This window comes from Grus americana, unplaced genomic scaffold (assembly GCF_028858705.1).
Source record: "Grus americana isolate bGruAme1 unplaced genomic scaffold, bGruAme1.mat scaffold_642, whole genome shotgun sequence".
Classification (NCBI taxonomy): Eukaryota; Metazoa; Chordata; class Aves; order Gruiformes; family Gruidae; genus Grus; species Grus americana.
The window spans coordinates 2,033-20,440 of record NW_026561868.1 but is presented as its reverse complement, the minus strand read 5'-3'; the positions used below and the strand labels follow the sequence as shown (position 1 = coordinate 20,440).

At 58.1% G+C, this 18,408-nt stretch overlaps 2 protein-coding genes across 2 annotated transcripts; both read left to right on the top strand.

Moving 5' to 3' along the window:
* Positions 1 to 4,360: 4,360 nt before the first annotated feature.
* Positions 4,361 to 5,607, top strand: LOC129200904 (fibrous sheath-interacting protein 2-like). The gene is made up of 2 exons (XM_054812158.1): positions 4,361 to 4,471; positions 5,127 to 5,607. The coding sequence occupies exons 1-2, from the start codon at positions 4,376 to 4,378 to the stop codon at positions 5,445 to 5,447; spliced, it is 417 nt and encodes a 138-aa protein (XP_054668133.1). The 5' UTR covers positions 4,361 to 4,375; the 3' UTR covers positions 5,448 to 5,607.
* A 10,191-nt stretch (positions 5,608 to 15,798) lies between these two features.
* On the top strand, positions 15,799 to 17,041 carry LOC129200905 (fibrous sheath-interacting protein 2-like). The gene is made up of 2 exons (XM_054812159.1): positions 15,799 to 15,909; positions 16,564 to 17,041. The coding sequence occupies exons 1-2, from the start codon at positions 15,814 to 15,816 to the stop codon at positions 16,882 to 16,884; spliced, it is 417 nt and encodes a 138-aa protein (XP_054668134.1). The 5' UTR covers positions 15,799 to 15,813; the 3' UTR covers positions 16,885 to 17,041.
* The last annotated feature ends 1,367 nt before the right edge of the window (positions 17,042 to 18,408 follow it).

Here is an 18,408-nt window from a genome sequence, read left to right as displayed (position 1 = left end):
GCAATTTTTTTTAAACAAGAACAGTGTGGAGTATCCTTTACTCATTATCCCCTACAAGGGACCCCCTTAAATACCAAACCTATTCTACATGCTGTAAATTATGTGGATCAATATACCTGTAAAACTAGCATATATCCAGCCCCGTTGGGATCCGCATGGGGATGCTCCAATGGAAAATTTTACTCTTACTTAGCACCGGAATATCATGCTGGCCTGAGGTGTGGATTAGCTATCCCTTCTTTGTGTTCATCTCGTGTTTTTAATTTTATAGTACCTTCCGGCAATCGCGTAGAGAAGCGGGAAGTAATCCAAAGGCTCGTCCCGATTGGGCGATTAATGGAGTCCAAACTCCCAATTACTATACTGCTGGACAACTAACTGCGTTAATGGTTGAGAATAGTTTGACCCCTTATGTAACCTTAAAACGGCACCAATTTGTCCTAGAAAATATTACCTGGCAGGTACATCTTTTAAGTAACTGGACACGATATGCTTTTGGGGACTTAAACTTACAGGTCCAACAGGTATCAAAGATGACCCTTCAGAATCGTCGAGCCCTGGATATGATATTGCTTAAAGAACAAGGAGCTTGTGCGGTGTTAAATCTCACCAACGGAGAATGCTGCATCACCACACACAACGCTACTACCTCAACAGAGGAGGCTCGAACAAAAATGAAGGAGATAACAGACCAGACGGCGGAACTTTTTCAATCCATACGACCAAAAGACTGGTTTGATGGCGAGACCCCGAACTCTTGGTTACAATCCATCCTACGATCCAGGGGACTCACGGGAAGGGGGGCATGGTTAATGAAAATAGGACTAACATTAGTTGTCGGTTTCATATTTTTAACGATTGGCAGAGCTATTGTTCGCTGTATGATTACTCGTGCCACCTCTTCCTTTTCTTCTCTCCTCTCCCCCTCTGTTCGCTATGTGAGAATCACCGCCCTAGAAGATGACCTCCAAGAAGAAGTCAAGACGTCTGTTTGAGCCACGGGGAGGTGTAAGGCCCTGATAACAAGTGGATGTCGCAAACACCCGTCTTGACATGGACAGGGATGGGCTGCTGATGACCAGGGGGTGTTGACCAAGAACGGAGCCTGCGGAGGCAGCAAAACGTCTTGTGAGACCACTCCTCTACTCCTGAAACACGTAAACAAAGACCATCTGTGCCCTGTGCGCCATGTGCCTGTGAAAGATCACCACTCACTTGGTCAGTCCTGAAAGGGGGAGGGCAGTGAGACCCCCAGGACCCCCACAACCCACCCACTCATTTCTAGAACATTTCTGAACATTCCTGAGCGCATGTAAGTGATGACAGACCCCCATCTATGGGGCGGGCACATCGGGTTATAAAAAGGGAAAAAATAAGTTCAGTCCACCTGGACTACAACTACAAGCAGAGAACATTGCTGCATCCAAGGGTGGTGACATCTTTTTTCTTTATCTCTCTCTCTTTTCTTTCTCTCTTTCTTCTCCTCTCTGTCACTCTCTTTGTCTCTAACTTAATTTTCGGCACATTAGGGAAATATCGTCACAAGTTTTGCTAAACCCTTACCTTTCATAGTTCTGCTAAGTTTTGAGCATTGTTATGACTTTTGCCAAGCCTCCATCTCTTGTAGTTCCGTGGAGCCTTAAGTAAATTTATGACTGGTTTGAACCTCTAAAGTAATTGTTGTTACTTCTGATTACCGCGCAGACAATTAAAGAGTTAACCTCCCCCCAAGCCCCCGAGTGGGATGGGACAAGCCCCTAGGCAGCTCCAGCAGGCAGCAAACACAGACTTTGCAGCCTTGTGCTGGCAATAAAGAGTTTACTCCCAAGTGCTTGCTTGTGCTTAGCTTCATTCGAGCCAGGCCATACTGTGTCTGGGCATTTTCCCTGCCCTAAGCTGTCTCATCTTCAAGCAGCCCGTGCCAAGGCTCATCCCAAGGGGAGTGGTGGGAGCAAGCCCCTCTCTAAGGGGAACTCACCACCCTGCTGTGCCACAGGCTTGGTTGGCCTTTGACGGTCTCCCATGCAGCATCCCCTGGGGAAGGGAGGCCTTCAGTCCCACAAGGAGACAAGCCAAAGAGTTGACGGTGAAGGGGAAATTCAAACTAACTGCTCAGCAGCGGTCATCTGTGGCACGAGGGGAAGGCGGCCCCACTGCCAGCAGGGCTTAAACTTGAACAGGCTTACGGAAATAAAGGTCAGGCTGGCGGCAGGGGGGCGCACACCCCACACCCCCACACCTCCCCATCCAGCCCCTCTCTCTCCCAGGCTAAAGGAGTCCTTCTCTCCTGGCTGCCAAACCAGAGTTCCCTCCTGTTCCCTGGCAAGACGGTCAGCATGCAGAGAGGGAGACGCTCGCTGCAAGCAGCTAGATCTGCTCCCGAGCAGCTTGGCTGACACTGTGAGCAGCCAGCCCATTGGACCCTCTTCTCAGTCACGTCAGCACCAGAAAACACCAGCAGCCAAAACATCTTCCCTCTGCCACTCCAGCCCTGCAAGGTCACTCTTGATTCTCTTCTTAGTTTTCTTCTGTGGGGTGGGTTTTTTCCTCTCTTTTTCATGCCCTGTCCTGGATTGGAATGGCAAAACCACGTTACATTTGGGGGAGAACATGTTGGCAAGTAAGCTGGCTGTGAGGACGGAGGCAGGCAGCGCTGCATTCCTCTGCCACCTCTGCACATCGGCCCCTGCCGAGCCTTTCGGCAGAGACCTCCTTCCTCCCGCCCTCGCTGAGCTCCTGAAGTTTGCCGCTGTGAACTTCAGTGGATTTCTTTGCAGGGATGTCGCCACGCTCGTAACACGCAGGCTATCCCAGCTGATGGGTAGCCATCAGATCCTTTCCGTAAGCTTGACTGAAATCCCAACAAACAACGGGTATGAAATAGGCTTTCTTTTTAAAATGATTGGACTGCAGACAACTGACAAAACTTTCAAGGGGCTGCTAGTTTAACCAGTTCCTTTCACTTTTCTGACTCCCTGACTTCTGTTGCGCAGGGTATTCTGCTGTGCCTTGCCTGGCTTCTTACAGGCAGAGCCCGGCAGATGCATGGCCTGGGGTCTGCTCCAGCTCTCAGGCATCCCGGTGCTTTCCAGCTGAACAGCAGAGCCTGGAAGCAAGCAAGGTAGCAAAGCGTCCTGCCTTACAACCACTGCCAAATACAAGCGCTGCTGATGTCTCGCGACCGAGTCGCACGACTGCCAGGAAGAGCGTCCCAAACGCCGTCTCCAGAGATCAGCAGCGCCATGCAGAACAGCCTGCATATGCCAGAACCACGGGCCCTGAGGTTCTTGGAGTGGCGGAGAAGAAGTTAGAGAGGGAAACGAAGCCAAAGCCAACAGCCTTAGCCCCGACTTTGGCTATAAGGACCACTGCAAGTCGGATCATTGACTCCGTACTAGAGCGGATCTGTCAACCGGGGCCTGCGCTGACCCCTGAGCTGAACTGGGGAAGGCGCGTTGCAAAACCGCCCACGCCACGTGACGGAAAGGGGAGCTGTCCCGCTGAGGACGCCCTCCCCTCCACGGGCCCACGGCTTTCCAGACAGCCCGTCCCTCCGGCGGGTCCCAAGCCCCCTGCCCAGACAGGAGCACAGCGCAGATCAGCGCACGTAGATGTTGAGAGCGATGGGCCGAAAATCCAATTCAGTGCAAGTCCCCGACTTGAGGCTGCTTTTCCCGGGACAGGGGAGAGGTCTGAAAAGGAAAAGGGGGTAAACCCGAGCCAGAGCCGAGCGCCTTTGGTGTGGCAGTTCCTTGCGTTTCTTCCCGCTTGGCAAGGATGCCCGCTTTGCTTCACCGAACCACACAAGAGTTGCGGTGCGAAGGGGCCTGTGGAGATGAGCTCTCAAAGCCGGGTCAGCAAGAGCGGGGGGCCCACGGGCCTGTCCAAAGGGGCCTCCAGGCAGGCCCCCCACACGGGCCGGTGGACTGCAGCCGGGCGGCGGCCAGCAGCACAGTGATGTGACAATGCGGCAACACGATGATGCAACAATGTGCAACTGCTCTATATAGCTGCTCGCTGCGAGACCGGCTGACGTGACCGCAGCTGGGTGCCTCTCGAGCAAGAGGAGTCAGCACAGGGTCGCAGCTCCTGAGGAGCTTTTGGAAGGAGCTGTGGAGCACTGTCTCACTGCTGGCGTCCGAAAGGCGGACGCACTGCTGAGTGCGCTGGGAAAGAGGAGAGAGGTGAGCAGCGGGCCGATGGAGAGGGCTCAGCCGGGGAGCCTGGGACATGGCGGGGGGCCTGCTCTGGGGCCTGGGCACGTGCCCTTCCTTGCAACTGCCGTGCAGGAGCTTCTTGAGCTAGCGCCTGAGTGTCTCTTGTCTTCCTAGGTCGGGCACAGAAGACAGCACTGGGAGAAGGAGCTACTGGGCTGATGGAGCCTGAGCTGCTGGACCTCCCCCTCGGGGTCAAGATCCCTGTGGTGCCCGGCTCCAAGCCTGTCTTCAGCAGGGCAAAGCTGGGGGAAAAGGTAAAGGAAGTAGAGAGGGCTAGACAAGCTCTCTTCTTGGACGGGGTCCCCGTCACGCAGAGAAGTTCTTGCGGCCACCCGCTCTGCAGCGGGAGCTGCAGCCCTTCCATCGCACAGGGCTGGGGAGTCGAGGGAAGCTCCTGGCTCCGTGGTGCCCAGAGAAAGGAGGACTTGCCCATAGCGGTGCTCCAGGCTGCCCAGAGCTGGCTGGAGAAGAGTGTTGGTGTCAGGTCTTCCAACCACCTTTGCCTTTCCACAAGGACCGCTTGGCACCTCTGGGGAGCGCAATCCCTTTTTGCAAGCAGAGTGAATTGCCAGAGGGCGAGACGTGGCTGTAGGCGACATTTCAGCTTAGCTCCTTACAGGTGCAGGACCGGGCGCAACCCTCGCACCCCTGCCGTAATCAGCTCCTTGTGTTCCCACAGCAGCAGTCGATAGGCACCAGAGAGAGGATGTGGGCACAGGGTTGGTTTCTTCTCCGCTGGAGAGTCTCTGAAGTAGAGAGGTCTTTCCTCTGGCTGGGACGTAGGCCAGCAATTAGCCTGTAGCGGGGAGGTTTGAAAAGGCCATCCTGCGTGCGTGAGGAGCTCGCAAGCGCATTGGTCCCTGCTGCTCTCTCCTGCCCCATTCATACTCTGGACCATCTCTCTTACAGCTTCACCGGCCCTCAGGCTATTTTGACCTGGGCGATCCCTACTGTCGCCTAACGAGCACAGAGTACAACAGCCTCCATGACCCGCATCTGCAGGCCTACTACAAACGCAAAGACAACCTCCGGAGGCTGAAGAAAGAGGGTTACGTCACCAGCGACGGCAAAGTAGGTTTGGGCGTCGCTGGGCTGGGAAAAACGGTTCCCTCCGCGCGGGGTTCCCTGAGCACAGAGGCGGCGTACGCACAGCAGCAGCTCCCCTCCCGCTGGGTTCGGGCTCTTTCGGGGAAGGCAGGCTGCGTAGCTGGCTTGACAGTGCTCGGGTGATTTCTCCCCTCGTCTCTCCATAGGTGGTTTGCACTCTGAAGGAGTTCAACGAGTACAGGCAGTATCTGACCAGGCTCAAGCTGGAGGCAGAGAAAATGGCCAGGCAAGAAAAGGTAGGCAAAGCGGAGTGCTGGCGGACACCTGTCAGCGGCACGGTGCCGAGGGCTGGGGCTTGACTTGCTGCATCTCGGGGAGGCGGTCAGCGAGGAGGAGGAGGAGAGGGCTGTGCTGGTGGGCCGGGCACTGTGGCGGCAAAAGTACTAGCCGGCTCGGAGCTGAGCTAGCGCAGGGTGCTGGCGTGGGCACAGGCAGGAAGGTCGTGTGCAAGCAGGCTCCGTCCTGAGGGAAGCCCTTCTGCCCTCGTCGCGCGGCCGAAGCAGAGCGCTGGCCTGGGCCCGCGCGAAGCCTGAGCGCGCGGGGGCGTGAGCGCTTGTCCAGGCAACAGCGAGCCACAACCTGGTGTCACCTTTCAGGAAAGGCTTCGACCGCACGTGGCCAAACCAAAGGATGCCCCAAACTGCCAGGAGAGAGCGACGCTTCGTGCCGGGACAGCGGCCGCTGCAGCCTCGCAAACCATCTTGCCCACCTCCACCCAAAAGCAGAAGGAGCTCCCTCAAATCGGGGCGATGCGCAAGAGGGAAAGCAGCTGTGGATGAGAGCCAAACCTGCTCCCAACCTGAGCTGGGACAGGAAGGTGCCAAGCTGCCCAGGAGGGTTAGCAGTGACGCTGACTCCAAGAGGAAGCCATACGTCACGGCAGGCAGCGCGTTCACAGCTGCGTCTGAACAACAAAGTGCCACAGATGCCCAGCAGCTTGAAGAGGTGGTTGAGACTGTGGTGCACCAAGTGTTGGAGGTGGTGAAGGGTCCTCGGGATGAGTCAATCTCCATCTTAAGGAGAGTTGCCCTGGAGATCAGAGGAAGACTGCGTGCCAGCACCGGAAGAGCAGAGACTTCTCCCCGGAATCGCTGGCAGGAAATTGTACTGGTGGGCAAAGAGCTTGTAGTGACCGTGCTGGAGGGCGTGGGGGAGCGTTTGGCATCCAGCAGGTGCAAAGCATCTGAGCCAGGGCCGGCAACCAGGTGGAAGGAGCAGCCTGTTGCCAGAGGAGCCACCCGAGCGGGCAAATGCAAGGAAGAGAAACCAGGGCAAGCTGAAGGAGCAGCTTCCCACAGAGCACCTGCACAGGCCTGCCTTGACAAACTCACCAGAAGAATTGTTGACAGTATTTGCTCCACCTTGGAATGCTTTGTAGCTTCTCTATTTGAACGAGAATTTAGCTGCAAATATTCCAAAATCATGGAGCTTCTCGAGGGAATTTGCTCCAACGGACGGCCGCAGCCATTCCAGAGGCCTTTCTCAAGGCAGGGCATGGAAGCAGGACAAGCACTCCCCAGAGCATCTGAAGGGCAGAGCCTGGAAGCAAGCAAGGCAGCAAAGCGTCCTGCCTTACAACCGCTGCCAAATACAAGCGCTGCTGATGTCTCGCGACCGAGTCGCACGACTGCCAGGAAGAGCGTCCCAAACGCCGTCTCCAGAGATCAGCAGCGCCATGCAGAACAGCCTGCATATGCCAGAACCACGGGCCCTGAGGTTCTTGGAGTGGCGGAGAAGAAGTTAGAGAGGGAAACGAAGCCAAAGCCAACAGCCTTAGCCCCGACTTTGGCTATAAGGACCACTGCAAGTCGGATCATTGACTCCGTACTAGAGCGGATCTGTCAACCGGGGCCTGCGCTGACCCCTGAGCTGAACTGGGGAAGGCGCGTTGCAAAACCGCCCACGCCACGTGACGGAAAGGGGAGCTGTCCCGCTGAGGACGCCCTCCCCTCCACGGGCCCACGGCTTTCCAGACAGCCCGTCCCTCCGGCGGGTCCCAAGCCCCCTGCCCAGACAGGAGCACAGCGCAGATCAGCGCACGTGAAGCGCTTCCCTGAGGCGAGCCCCAGCTGCCCGTGTCAGAAACGAGGGCGTTAGCTGGGAGGCTTGTGGACGCTGTCCTGAGGAGGTGTGCGGCAAGAGAGGCGTAGAGCCCCTGGGCAGCTCCAGCAGGCAGCAAACACAGACTTTGCAGCCTTGTGCTGGCAATAAAGAGTTTACTCCCAAGTGCTTGCTTGTGCTTAGCTTCATTCGAGCCAGGCCATACTGTGTCTGGGCATTTTCCCTGCCCTAAGCTGTCTCATCTTCAAGCAGCCCGTGCCAAGGCTCATCCCAAGGGGAGTGGTGGGAGCAAGCCCCTCTCTAAGGGGAACTCACCACCCTGCTGTGCCACAGGCTTGGTTGGCCTTTGACGGTCTCCCATGCAGCATCCCCTGGGGAAGGGAGGCCTTCAGTCCCACAAGGAGACAAGCCAAAGAGTTGACGGTGAAGGGGAAATTCAAACTAACTGCTCAGCAGCGGTCATCTGTGGCACGAGGGGAAGGCGGCCCCACTGCCAGCAGGGCTTAAACTTGAACAGGCTTACGGAAATAAAGGTCAGGCTGGCGGCAGGGGGGCGCACACCCACACCCCCACACCTCCCCATCCAGCCCCTCTCTCTCCCAGGCTAAAGGAGTCCTTCTCTCCTGGCTGGCAAACCAGAGTTCCCTCCTGTTCCCTGGCAAGACGGTCAGCATGCAGAGAGGGAGACGCTCGCTGCAAGCAGCTAGATCTGCTCCCGAGCAGCTTGGCTGACACTGTGAGCAGCCAGCCCATTGGACCCTCTTCTCAGTCACGTCAGCACCAGAAAACACCAGCAGCCAAAACATCTTCCCTCTGCCACTCCAGCCCTGCAAGGTCACTCTTGATTCTCTTCTTAGTTTTCTTCTGTGGGGTGGGTTTTTTCCTCTCTTTTTCATGCCCTGTCCTGGATTGGAATGGCAAAACCACGTTACATTTGGGGGAGAACATGTTGGCAAGTAAGCTGGCTGTGAGGACGGAGGCAGGCAGCGCTGCATTCCTCTGCCACCTCTGCACATCGGCCCCTGCCGAGCCTTTCGGCAGAGACCTCCTTCCTCCCGCCCTCGCTGAGCTCCTGAAGTTTGCCGCTGTGAACTTCAGTGGATTTCTTTGCAGGGATGTCGCCACGCTCGTAACACGCAGGCTATCCCAGCTGATGGGTAGCCATCAGATCCTTTCCGTAAGCTTGACTGAAATCCCAACAAACAACGGGTATGAAATAGGCTTTCTTTTTAAAATGATTGGACTGCAGACAACTGACAAAACTTTCAAGGGGCTGCTAGTTTAACCAGTTCCTTTCACTTTTCTGACTCCCTGACTTCTGTTGCGCAGGGTATTCTGCTGTGCCTTGCCTGGCTTCTTACAGGCAGAGCCCGGCAGATGCATGGCCTGGGGTCTGCTCCAGCTCTCAGGCATCCCGGTGCTTTCCAGCTGAACAGCAGAGCCTGGAAGCAAGCAAGGTAGCAAAGCGTCCTGCCTTACAACCACTGCCAAATACAAGCGCTGCTGATGTCTCGCGACCGAGTCGCACGACTGCCAGGAAGAGCGTCCCAAACGCCGTCTCCAGAGATCAGCAGCGCCATGCAGAACAGCCTGCATATGCCAGAACCACGGGCCCTGAGGTTCTTGGAGTGGCGGAGAAGAAGTTAGAGAGGGAAACGAAGCCAAAGCCAACAGCCTTAGCCCCGACTTTGGCTATAAGGACCACTGCAAGTCGGATCATTGACTCCGTACTAGAGCGGATCTGTCAACCGGGGCCTGCGCTGACCCCTGAGCTGAACTGGGGAAGGCGCGTTGCAAAACCGCCCACGCCACGTGACGGAAAGGGGAGCTGTCCCGCTGAGGACGCCCTCCCCTCCACGGGCCCACGGCTTTCCAGACAGCCCGTCCCTCCGGCGGGTCCCAAGCCCCCTGCCCAGACAGGAGCACAGCGCAGATCAGCGCACGTAGATGTTGAGAGCGATGGGCGAAAATCCAATTCAGTGCAAGTCCCCGACTTGAGGCTGCTTTTCCCGGGACAGGGGAGAGGTCTGAAAAGGAAAAGGGGGTAAACCCGAGCCAGAGCCGAGCGCCTTTGGTGTGGCAGTTCCTTGCGTTTCTTCCCGCTTGGCAAGGATGCCCGCTTTGCTTCACCGAACCACACAAGAGTTGCGGTGCGAAGGGGCCTGTGGAGATGAGCTCTCAAAGCCGGGTCAGCAAGAGCGGGGGGCCCACGGGCCTGTCCAAAGGGGCCTCCAGGCAGGCCCCCCACACGGGCCGGTGGACTGCAGCCGGGCGGCGGCCAGCAGCACAGTGATGTGACAATGCGGCAACACGATGATGCAACAATGTGCAACTGCTCTATATAGCTGCTCGCTGCGAGACCGGCTGACGTGACCGCAGCTGGGTGCCTCTCGAGCAAGAGGAGTCAGCACAGGGTCGCAGCTCCTGAGGAGCTTTTGGAAGGAGCTGTGGAGCACTGTCTCACTGCTGGCGTCCGAAAGGCGGATGCACTGCTGAGTGCGCTGGGAAAGAGGAGAGAGGTGAGCAGCGGGCCGATGGAGAGGGCTCAGCCGGGGAGCCTGGGACATGGCGGGGGCCTGCTCTGGGGCCTGGGCACGTGCCCTTCCTTGCAACTGCCGTGCAGGAGCTTCTTGAGCTAGCGCCTGAGTGTCTCTTGTCTTCCTAGGTCGGGCACAGAAGACAGCACTGGGAGAAGGAGCTACTGGGCTGATGGAGCCTGAGCTGCTGGACCTCCCCCTCGGGGTCAAGATCCCTGTGGTGCCCGGCTCCAAGCCTGTCTTCAGCAGGGCAAAGCTGGGGGAAAAGGTAAAGGAAGTAGAGAGGGCTAGACAAGCTCTCTTCTTGGACGGGGTCCCCGTCACGCAGAGAAGTTCTTGCGGCCCCCGCTCTGCAGCGGGAGCTGCAGCCCTTCCATCGCACAGGGCTGGGGAGTCGAGGGAAGCTCCTGGCTCCGTGGTGCCCAGAGAAAGGAGGACTTGCCCATAGCGGTGCTCCAGGCTGCCCAGAGCTGGCTGGAGAAGAGTGTTGGTGTCAGGTCTTCCAACCACCTTTGCCTTTCCACAAGGACCGCTTGGCACCTCTGGGGAGCGCAATCCCTTTTTGCAAGCAGAGTGAATTGCCAGAGGGCGAGACGTGGCTGTAGGCGACATTTCAGCTTAGCTCCTTACAGGTGCAGGACCGGGCGCAACCCTCGCACCCCTGCCGTAATCAGCTCCTTGTGTTCCCACAGCAGCAGTCGATAGGCACCAGAGAGAGGATGTGGGCACAGGGTTGGTTTCTTCTCCGCTGGAGAGTCTCTGAAGTAGAGAGGTCTTTCCTCTGGCTGGGACGTAGGCCAGCAATTAGCCTGTAGCGGGGAGGTTTGAAAAGGCCATCCTGCGTGCGTGAGGAGCTCGCAAGCGCATTGGTCCCTGCTGCTCTCTCCTGCCCCATTCATACTCTGGACCATCTCTCTTACAGCTTCACCGGCCCTCAGGCTATTTTGACCTGGGCGATCCCTACTGTCGCCTAACGAGCACAGAGTACAACAGCCTCCATGACCCGCATCTGCAGGCCTACTACAAACGCAAAGACAACCTCCGGAGGCTGAAGAAAGAGGGTTACGTCACCAGCGACGGCAAAGTAGGTTTGGGCGTCGCTGGGCTGGGAAAAACGGTTCCCTCCGCGCGGGGTTCCCTGAGCACAGAGGCGGCGTACGCACAGCAGCAGCTCCCCTCCCGCTGGGTTCGGGCTCTTTCGGGGAAGGCAGGCTGCGTAGCTGGCTTGACAGTGCTCGGGTGATTTCTCCCCTCGTCTCTCCATAGGTGGTTTGCACTCTGAAGGAGTTCAACGAGTACAGGCAGTATCTGACCAGGCTCAAGCTGGAGGCAGAGAAAATGGCCAGGCAAGAAAAGGTAGGCAAAGCGGAGTGCTGGCGGACACCTGTCAGCGGCACGGTGCCGAGGGCTGGGGCTTGACTTGCTGCATCTCGGGGAGGCGGTCAGCGCGGAGGAGGAGGAGAGCGCTGTGCTGGTGGGCCGGGCACTGTGGCGGCAAAAGTACTAGCCGGCTCGGAGCTGAGCTAGCGCAGGGTGCTGGCGTGGGCACAGGCAGGAAGGTCGTGTGCAAGCAGGCTCCGTCCTGAGGGAAGCCCTTCTGCCCTCGTCGCGCGGCCGAAGCAGAGCGCTGGCCTGGGCCCGCGCGAAGCCTGAGCGCGCGGGGGCGTGAGCGCTTGTCCAGGCAACAGCGAGCCACAACCTGGTGTCACCTTTCAGGAAAGGCTTCGACCGCACGTGGCCAAACCAAAGGATGCCCCCAAACTGCCAGGAGAGAGCGACGCTTCGTGCCCGGGACAGCGGCCGCTGCAGCCTCGCAAACCATCTTGCCCACCTCCACCCAAAAGCAGAAGGAGCTCCCTCAAATCGGGGCGATGCGCAAGAGGGAAAGCAGCTGTGGATGAGAGCCAAACCTGCTCCCAACCTGAGCTGGGACAGGAAGGTGCCAAGCTGCCCAGGAGGGTTAGCAGTGACGCTGACTCCAAGAGGAAGCCATACGTCACGGCAGGCAGCGCGTTCACAGCTGCGTCTGAACAACAAAGTGCCACAGATGCCCAGCAGCTTGAAGAGGTGGTTGAGACTGTGGTGCACCAAGTGTTGGAGGTGGTGAAGGGTCCTCGGGATGAGTCAATCTCCATCTTAAGGAGAGTTGCCCTGGAGATCAGAGGAAGACTGCGTGCCAGCACCGGAAGAGCAGAGACTTCTCCCGGAATCGCTGGCAGGAAATTGTACTGGTGGGCAAAGAGCTTGTAGTGACCGTGCTGGAGGGCGTGGGGGAGCGTTTGGCATCCAGCAGGTGCAAAGCATCTGAGCCAGGGCCGGCAACCAGGTGGAAGGAGCAGCCTGTTGCCAGAGGAGCCACCCGAGCGGGCAAATGCAAGGAAGAGAAACCAGGGCAAGCTGAAGGAGCAGCTTCCCACAGAGCACCTGCACAGGCCTGCCTTGACAAACTCACCAGAAGAATTGTTGACAGTATTTGCTCCACCTTGGAATGCTTTGTAGCTTCTCTATTTGAACGAGAATTTAGCTGCAAATATTCCAAAATCATGGAGCTTCTCGAGGGAATTTGCTCCAACGGACGGCCGCAGCCATTCCAGAGGCCTTTCTCAAGGCAGGGCATGGAAGCAGGACAAGCACTCCCCAGAGCATCTGAAGGGCAGAGCCTGGAAGCAAGCAAGGCAGCAAAGCGTCCTGCCTTACAACCGCTGCCAAATACAAGCGCTGCTGATGTCTCGCGACCGAGTCGCACGACTGCCAGGAAGAGCGTCCCAAACGCCGTCTCCAGAGATCAGCAGCGCCATGCAGAACAGCCTGCATATGCCAGAACCACGGGCCCTGAGGTTCTTGGAGTGGCGGAGAAGAAGTTAGAGAGGGAAACGAAGCCAAAGCCAACAGCCTTAGCCCCGACTTTGGCTATAAGGACCACTGCAAGTCGGATCATTGACTCCGTACTAGAGCGGATCTGTCAACCGGGGCCTGCGCTGACCCCTGAGCTGAACTGGGGAAGGCGCGTTGCAAAACCGCCCACGCCACGTGACGGAAAGGGGAGCTGTCCCGCTGAGGACGCCCTCCCCTCCACGGGCCCACGGCTTTCCAGACAGCCCGTCCCTCCGGCGGGTCCCAAGCCCCCTGCCCAGACAGGAGCACAGCGCAGATCAGCGCACGTGAAGCGCTTCCCTGAGGCGAGCCCCAGCTGCCCGTGTCAGAAACGAGGGCGTTAGCTGGGAGGCTTGTGGACGCTGTCCTGAGGAGGTGTGCGGCAAGAGAGGCGTAGAGCCCCTGGGCAGCTCCAGCAGGCAGCAAACACAGACTTTGCAGCCTTGTGCTGGCAATAAAGAGTTTACTCCCAAGTGCTTGCTTGTGCTTAGCTTCATTCGAGCCAGGCCATACTGTGTCTGGGCATTTTCCCTGCCCTAAGCTGTCTCATCTTCAAGCAGCCCGTGCCAAGGCTCATCCCAAGGGGAGTGGTGGGAGCAAGCCCCTCTCTAAGGGGAACTCACCACCCTGCTGTGCCACAGGCTTGGTTGGCCTTTGACGGTCTCCCATGCAGCATCCCCTGGGGAAGGGAGGCCTTCAGTCCCACAAGGAGACAAGCCAAAGAGTTGACGGTGAAGGGGAAATTCAAACTAACTGCTCAGCAGCGGTCATCTGTGGCACGAGGGGAAGGCGGCCCCACTGCCAGCAGAGCTTAAACTTGAACAGGCTTACGGAAATAAAGGTCAGGCTGGCGGCAGGGGGGCGCACACCCCCACACCCCCACACCTCCCCATCCAGCCCCTCTCTCTCCCAGGCTAAAGGAGTCCTTCTCTCCTGGCTGGCCAAACCAGAGTTCCCTCCTGTTCCCTGGCAAGACGGTCAGCATGCAGAGAGGGAGACGCTCGCTGCAAGCAGCTAGATCTGCTCCCGAGCAGCTTGGCTGACACTGTGAGCAGCCAGCCCATTGGACCCTCTTCTCAGTCACGTCAGCACCAGAAAACACCAGCAGCCAAAACATCTTCCCTCTGCCACTCCAGCCCTGCAAGGTCACTCTTGATTCTCTTCTTAGTTTTCTTCTGTGGGGTGGGTTTTTTCCTCTCTTTTTCATGCCCTGTCCTGGATTGGAATGGCAAAACCACGTTACATTTGGGGGAGAACATGTTGGCAAGTAAGCTGGCTGTGAGGACGGAGGCAGGCAGCGCTGCATTCCTCTGCCACCTCTGCACATCGGCCCCTGCCGAGCCTTTCGGCAGAGACCTCCTTCCTCCCGCCCTCGCTGAGCTCCTGAAGTTTGCCGCTGTGAACTTCAGTGGATTTCTTTGCAGGGATGTCGCCACGCTCGTAACACGCAGCTATCCCAGCTGATGGGTAGCCATCAGATCCTTTCCGTAAGCTTGACTGAATCCCAACAAACAACGGGTATGAAATAGGCTTTCTTTTTAAAATGATTGGACTGCAGACAACTGACAAAACTTTCAGGGGCTGCTAGTTTAACCAGTTCCTTTCACTTTTCTGACTCCCTGACTTCTGTTGCGCAGGGTATTTGCTGTGCCTTGCCTGGCTTCTTACAGGCAGAGCCGGCAGATGCATGGCCTGGGGTCTGCTCCAGCTCTCAGGCATCCGGTGCTTTCCAGCTGAACAGCAGAGCCTGGAAGCAAGCAAGGTAGCAAAGCGTCCTGCCTTACAACCACTGCCAAATACAAGCGCTGCTGATGTCTCGCGACCGAGTCGCACGACTGCCAGGAAGAGCGTCCCAAACGCCGTCTCCAGAGATCAGCAGCGCCATGCAGAACAGCCTGCATATGCCAGAACCACGGGCCCTGAGGTTCTTGGAGTGGCGGAGGAGAAGAGTTAGAGAGGGAAACGAAGCCAAAGCCAACAGCCTTAGCCCCGACTTTGGCTATAAGGACCACTGCAAGTCGGATCATTGACTCCGTACTAGAGCGGATCTGTCAACCGGGGCCTGCGCTGACCCCTGAGCTGAACTGGGGAAGGCGCGTTGCAAAACCGCCCACGCCACGTGACGGAAAGGGAGCTGTCCCGCTGAGGACGCCCTCCCCTCCACGGGCCCACGGCTTTCCAGACAGCCCGTCCCTCCGGCGGGTCCCAAGCCCCCTGCCCAGACAGGAGCACAGCGCAGATCAGCGCACGTAGATGTTGAGAGCGATGGGCCGAAAATCCAATTCAGTGCAAGTCCCCGACTTGAGGCTGCTTTTCCCGGGACAGGGGAGAGGTCTGAAAAGGAAAAGGGGGTAAACCCGAGCCAGAGCCGAGCGCCTTTGGTGTGGCAGTTCCTTGCGTTTCTTCCCGCTTGGCAAGGATGCCCGCTTTGCTTCACCGAACCACACAAGAGTTGCGGTGCGAAGGGGCCTGTGGAGATGAGCTCTCAAAGCCGGGTCAGCAAGAGCGGGGGGCCCACGGGCCTGTCCAAAGGGGCCTCCAGGCAGGCCCCCCACACGGGCCGGTGGACTGCAGCCGGGCGGCGGCCAGCAGCACAGTGATGTGACAATGCGGCAACACGATGATGCAACAATGTGCAACTGCTCTATATAGCTGCTCGCTGCGAGACCGGCTGACGTGACCGCAGCTGGGTGCCTCTCGAGCAAGAGGAGTCAGCACAGGGTCGCAGCTCCTGAGGAGCTTTTGGAAGGAGCTGTGGAGCACTGTCTCACTGCTGGCGTCCGAAAGGCGGACGCACTGCTGAGTGCGCTGGGAAAGAGGAGAGAGGTGAGCAGCGGGCCGATGGAGAGGGCTCAGCCGGGGAGCCTGGGACATGGCGGGGGGCCTGCTCTGGGGCCTGGGCACGTGCCCTTCCTTGCAACTGCCGTGCAGGAGCTTCTTGAGCTAGCGCCTGAGTGTCTCTTGTCTTCCTAGGTCGGGCACAGAAGACAGCACTGGGAGAAGGAGCTACTGGGCTGATGGAGCCTGAGCTGCTGGACCTCCCCCTCGGGGTCAAGATCCCTGTGGTGCCCGGCTCCAAGCCTGTCTTCAGCAGGGCAAAGCTGGGGGAAAAGGTAAAGGAAGTAGAGAGGGCTAGACAAGCTCTCTTCTTGGACGGGGTCCCCGTCACGCAGAGAAGTTCTTGCGGCCACCCGCTCTGCAGCGGGAGCTGCAGCCCTTCCATCGCACAGGGCTGGGGAGTCGAGGGAAGCTCCTGGCTCCGTGGTGCCCAGAGAAAGGAGGACTTGCCCATAGCGGTGCTCCAGGCTGCCCAGAGCTGGCTGGAGAAGAGTGTTGGTGTCAGGTCTTCCACCACCTTTGCCTTTCCACAAGGACCGCTTGGCACCTCTGGGGAGCGCAATCCCTTTTTGCAAGCAGAGTGAATTGCCAGAGGGCGAGACGTGGCTGTAGGCGACATTTCAGCTTAGCTCCTTACAGGTGCAGCACCGGGCGCAACCCTCGCACCCCTGCCGTAATCAGCTCCTTGTGTTCCCACAGCAGCAGTCGATAGGCACCAGAGAGAGGATGTGGGCACAGGGTTGGTTTCTTCTCCGCTGGAGAGTCTCTGAAGTAGAGAGGTCTTTCCTCTGGCTGGGACGTAGGCCAGCAATTAGCCTGTAGCGGGGAGGTTTGAAAAGGCCATCCTGCGTGCGTGAGGAGCTCGCAAGCGCATTGGTCCCTGCTGCTCTCTCCTGCCCCATTCATACTCTGGACCATCTCTCTTACAGCTTCACCGGCCCTCAGGCTATTTTGACCTGGGCGATCCCTACTGTCGCCTAACGAGCACAGAGTACAACAGCCTCCATGACCCGCATCTGCAGGCCTACTACAAACGCAAAGACAACCTCCGGAGGCTGAAGAAAGAGGGTTACGTCACCAGCGACGGCAAAGTAGGTTTGGGCGTCGCTGGGCTGGGAAAAACGGTTCCCTCCGCGCGGGGTTCCCTGAGCACAGAGGCGGCGTACGCACAGCAGCAGCTCCCCTCCCGCTGGGTTCGGGCTCTTTCGGGGAAGGCAGGCTGCGTAGCTGGCTTGACAGTGCTCGGGTGATTTCTCCCCTCGTCTCTCCATAGGTGGTTTGCACTCTGAAGGAGTTCAACGAGTACAGGCAGTATCTGACCAGGCTCAAGCTGGAGGCAGAGAAAATGGCCAGGCAAGAAAAGGTAGGCAAAGCGGAGTGCTGGCGGACACCTGTCAGCGGCACGGTGCCGAGGGCTGGGGCTTGACTTGCTGCATCTCGGGGAGGCGGTCAGCGCGGAGGGGAGGAGAGGCTGTGCTGGTGGGCCGGGCACTGTGGCGGCAAAAGTACTAGCCGGGCTCGGAGCTGAGCTAGCGCAGGGTGCTGGCGTGGGCACAGGCAGGAAGGTCGTGTGCAAGCAGGCTCCGTCCTGAGGGAAGCCCTTCTGCCCTCGTCGCGCGGCCGAAGCAGAGCGCTGGCCTGGGCCCGCGCGAAGCCTGAGCGCGCGGGGGCGTGAGCGCTTGTCCAGGCAACAGCGAGCCACAACCCTGGTGTCACCTTTCAGGAAAGGCTTCGACCGCACGTGGCCAAACCAAAGGATGCCCCCAAACTGCCAGGAGAGAGCGACGCTTCGTGCCCGGGACAGCGGCCGCTGCAGCCTCGCAAACCATCTTGCCCACCTCCACCCAAAAGCAGAAGGAGCTCCCTCAAATCGGGGCGATGCGCAAGAGGGAAAGCAGCTGTGGATGAGAGCCAAACCTGCTCCCAACCTGAGCTGGGACAGGAAGGTGCCAAGCTGCCCAGGAGGGTTAGCAGTGACGCTGACTCCAAGAGGAAGCCATACGTCACGGCAGGCAGCGCGTTCACAGCTGCGTCTGAACAACAAAGTGCCACAGATGCCCAGCAGCTTGAAGAGGTGTTGAGACTGTGGTGCACCAAGTGTTGGAGGTGGTGAAGGGTCCTCGGGATGAGTCAATCTCCATCTTAAGGAGAGTTGCCCTGGAGATCAGAGGAAGACTGCGTGCCAGCACCGGAAGAGCAGAGACTTCTCCCGGAATCGCTGGCAGGAAATTGTACTGGTGGGCAAAGAGCTTGTAGTGACCGTGCTGGAGGGCGTGGGGGAGCGTTTGGCATCCAGCAGGTGCAAAGCATCTGAGCCAGGGCCGGCAACCAGGTGGAAGGAGCAGCCTGTTGCCAGAGGAGCCACCCGAGCGGGCAAATGCAAGGAAGAGAAACCAGGGCAAGCTGAAGGAGCAGCTTCCCACAGAGCACCTGCACAGGCCTGCCTTGACAAACTCACCAGAAGAATTGTTGACAGTATTTGCTCCACCTTGGAATGCTTTGTAGCTTCTCTATTTGAACGAGAATTTAGCTGCAAATATTCCAAAATCATGGAGCTTCTCGAGGGAATTTGCTCCAACGGACGGCCGCAGCCATTCCAGAGGCCTTTCTCAAGGCAGGGCATGGAAGCAGGACAAGCACTCCCCAGAGCATCTGAAGGGCAGAGCCTGGAAGCAAGCAAGGCAGCAAAGCGTCCTGCCTTACAACCACTGCCAAATACAAGCGCTGCTGATGTCTCGCGACCGAGTCGCACGACTGCCAGGAAGAGCGTCCCA

Excerpts from the sequence above, each read along its gene's own strand:
- LOC129200904 (XM_054812158.1), top strand. The coding sequence starts at position 4,376 with ATGGAGCCTGAGCTGCTGGACCTCCCCCTCGGGGTCAAGATCCCTGTG. Across the intron at positions 4,472-5,126 it reads GGGCAAAGCTGGGGGAAAAG|CTTCACCGGCCCTCAGGCTA; the intron begins GTAAAGGAAGTA and ends TCTCTCTTACAG.
- LOC129200905 (XM_054812159.1), top strand. The coding sequence starts at position 15,814 with ATGGAGCCTGAGCTGCTGGACCTCCCCCTCGGGGTCAAGATCCCTGTG. Across the intron at positions 15,910-16,563 it reads GGGCAAAGCTGGGGGAAAAG|CTTCACCGGCCCTCAGGCTA; the intron begins GTAAAGGAAGTA and ends TCTCTCTTACAG.